Below are 3,129 nucleotides of genomic sequence, written 5' to 3' on the forward strand. Positions count from 1 at the left end.
AGAGAGAGAGAGAGAGAGAGAGAGAGAGAGAGAGAGAGAGAGAGAGAGAGAGACTCCAAGCGCTTTTCGAACAGAGACAAAACCGACTAGCTATCATTTCCACTTTCACACTTTCCCTCACCCTCCATATAATCAATCGACTTAGCATCCTCAATTAATGATGGTCATCTTAAAGGCACTGCCTTCCGTTATGATTGTGCGTCTGGACAAACATTATATCGGGATGCAAGATTCTTGATTACAGACGAAATGAGTGGAATGATTATGAAAGTTGCTGGAGAAATCAAAGTTTTTAGTAAGTTACTGCTTTTCTCTTGCTTAAGGTACGGCTTTAGAATACGGTGAAGAATACTTTTCATGGTGCATGGAAGGAAAGCCAATGCGCAGGTAAGCCATTTAAGAAGGAAAAAAAACACATTAATTTCACTAATTGAAGTTTAGCAGCTATTAACGGTGCATCATTTAAAATTATTTTATTCACAATCCTTACTAAATCCTGCTTGGAATTAATCATTCTTGTTTCAAATAAAACTAATAATGTCAGAAATTAGTAGCTTCTTTTGTTTGTTTTGGTTTTTGTTGTTGTTGCTTGGTTTTTGTTGTTGTTTTAAACAAGAATTTACTGTGTAGTCCTGGATGTCCTGGAATGTACTTTGTAGACTAGACTGGTCTCAAACTCACAGAGATCCACCTACCTCTGTTTCTCTAAAAGTGTGTACCAACACGCTCTGCAACTTGTTAATGAAATGTTGGAGTTAGGTTTCTAAAGAGAGTTTGAATTTTTTGGTTCTGAATACTTAAATCTGCTTTTTTGCACAGTAATTTTTGTTACGCATAACGATAAGTGTACTGTGATGCTTTGTGTGTTTATTATAAATCAAATTCCCTGTATAATATAGAAGATTATGTTGCCAAATAAAAGTAATATTTTTAAGATACTGTACTGCATTCCTAGTTATGGTTTGGTTATCATACTGGTGTTCAGTAGTCTATTATGTTTATTTTATTTATTTATTTATTTATTTATTTATTTATTTTTTCGTTTTTCGAGACAGGGTTTCTCTGTGGTTTTGGAGCCTGTCCTGTAACTAGCTCAGGCTGGTCTCGAACTCACAGAGATCCGCCTGTCTCTGCCTCCCAAGTGCTGGGATTAAAGGCGTGCGCCACCACTGCCCGGCATGGCTAGTGCTCCTGTCTGATACGTTTGGTACCTTAGGTTTGATTCTCAGCAGAAATGGAGAGAAGAAGAGAGAGGAGAACAATATGTTTCCAGGAGACATGGCAAACAAGACTCAAGGATGCCAGAAAGGCTCCTTAAAGCTGGAGGACTCCATTTCCTTAATTCTTCCTTTGACCCTCAGCCCAGAACAAGAATCAGAAGCTCAGATTTGACCTGTCTTACTCCTGGGGACGCTGCCAAGTTCTAAAGGAGCATTGACGTTCCCTGCTGTCAGAAGTCAAGGAGCTGGGGCACTGAATAAAATATGGCACCATTAACATACAATTTAGGAAAGGCCAGGAAGGGCCAACTTTCACTAGCAAGCAAGGTGGAACACTTAAGTTGGCCCCTTCACTGCTGCTGCAGCGAGGAGTTCCAGCCATGCAGCTAGTCTCGGCGCAGTGTCCAAAGCCTTTCCCAGCTTAAAGGGGATAGGAAATGGCTGCTCTGCTGATAGGTCAGATCCTGACAACCCTGGGCCAGATGGCCGATGATTTCTGCTCTCTGTGCCATGGGCTCAAGAGCATCCAGGGCTTCTGTAATGGACATGTGCAAGTCTGTCTTCACGTCTCTCTGTGATCCCTAGGTTGTAACTGCCCTGAAGTCACAAGCACTTCAGTCTTCAAGAATCTCATGAGGCAGTTCTTCCTGTCCACACCTACTTCCCATGACTAACTAGGCTTTAACCCAGCATTTCCAGGTGCAAGGCTGCCGGAGGGGACACAGCCTACAGCCATGGAGGCAAACATCCCTCCATGCTACCTTTCGGCTAAGAGTGGAGTCAGAAAAGGCTTTCAGCTGATCCATGGAAGCAAAAGTGGTTGCCTATAACGCTATGCACTGTCAGTTGGAGGAGCGCAGGCCATTCCTTACTAGATAACAGTAATCAGCACTGTAAAGGGGCAAGATCCCCAGAGGCAGCCCAGCAGCAATGAGGCTGGAGTTTAGAGGCTGGACTGCTCTAGAACCTAGTCTTTACCTGCTGCTGGTTCCACTTGAGGTCTGGGATGAGGACAAAGCCATCAGAAGGGTCCGGGTTCTCAAAAACAATCCGGTCAGCTTCAGCCTTCTTGTCAAGAATATTGTACACCCACTGGAAAGAGAGAAGAAAGGGTTTACAAGCTCACCCTAGCTGACTGGGGCCTTCCAAGAACAATGGTCCTACTATAAATGGCTACAAACTCAGGATGGACAATCACTGGCTCTGGAAGATTCTCCACTTCTACCATAGCTGAATCCTGGCTCTCACTGTTATCATTCAGGTCTCTGCGGCTCAGACAGGGATGGGCCCTTTAGGTTTCTCCTGGTCAACATAGACACCCACACTCCATCCCTGCCCATGTGCTAACCTGTCCAGTGCCTACCAAGGCAGGGGAGACACTGTATATCCATGACCATTCAAAGAGGCCAAGAGCACAGAAGTTTCTTTCTGTGGCAGTCAGCCACAGTGCAGTAAAGCCTTTGGTTCTACGGGCCAATGAGTGAGTGAGAACTGTCACCTGGAGATGCTGGAAATGCTATGTATCAGCAGGCCTTGCGGGCAGGCCCCACAAGTCAAAGCAGAACAGAAAAGCACACAGACACAGCAGGTTTCAATGGTACTCTCACAGGATTTCCAGCTCTCTTACTACCTTCTGAGTAGCAGTTGACAGTCTTTGGAGCCCCCTTCCCTGGTTCTGAATAGACTCCAAGGACATGTGGGAAGGGGAGGAGGGCGCTTTGTAAGAAAACCATACTGAAAGGGGGTTAGGCTGAGGGGCTCCCGAGCTCACAGAACTCAAGAACTGAGGAATCAGCAGGGCGATGGTGGCACATGCCTTTAATCCCAGCACTCGGGAGGCAGAGGCAGGCGGATCTCTGTGGGTTCGAGACCAGCCTGGTCTACAGAGCTAGTTCCAGGACAGGCTCCA

The 3,129-nt window shown here is 45.4% G+C and overlaps 1 protein-coding gene across 1 annotated transcript in view; it reads right to left on the reverse strand.

The window, feature by feature from the left end:
• The window catches only part of Dcps (decapping enzyme, scavenger), a 45,854-nt gene that overhangs the window by 5,174 nt on the left and 37,551 nt on the right, over window positions 1–3,129 (reverse strand). The window contains exon 4 of the mRNA XM_005347015.3: window positions 2,199–2,312. Coding sequence (XP_005347072.1) covers window positions 2,199–2,312 — 114 coding nt within the window. The remainder of the gene's footprint in view (window positions 1–2,198; window positions 2,313–3,129) is intronic.

This window comes from Microtus ochrogaster, chromosome 5, assembly GCF_000317375.1.
Source record: "Microtus ochrogaster isolate Prairie Vole_2 chromosome 5, MicOch1.0, whole genome shotgun sequence".
Taxonomy (NCBI): Eukaryota; Metazoa; Chordata; class Mammalia; order Rodentia; family Cricetidae; genus Microtus; species Microtus ochrogaster.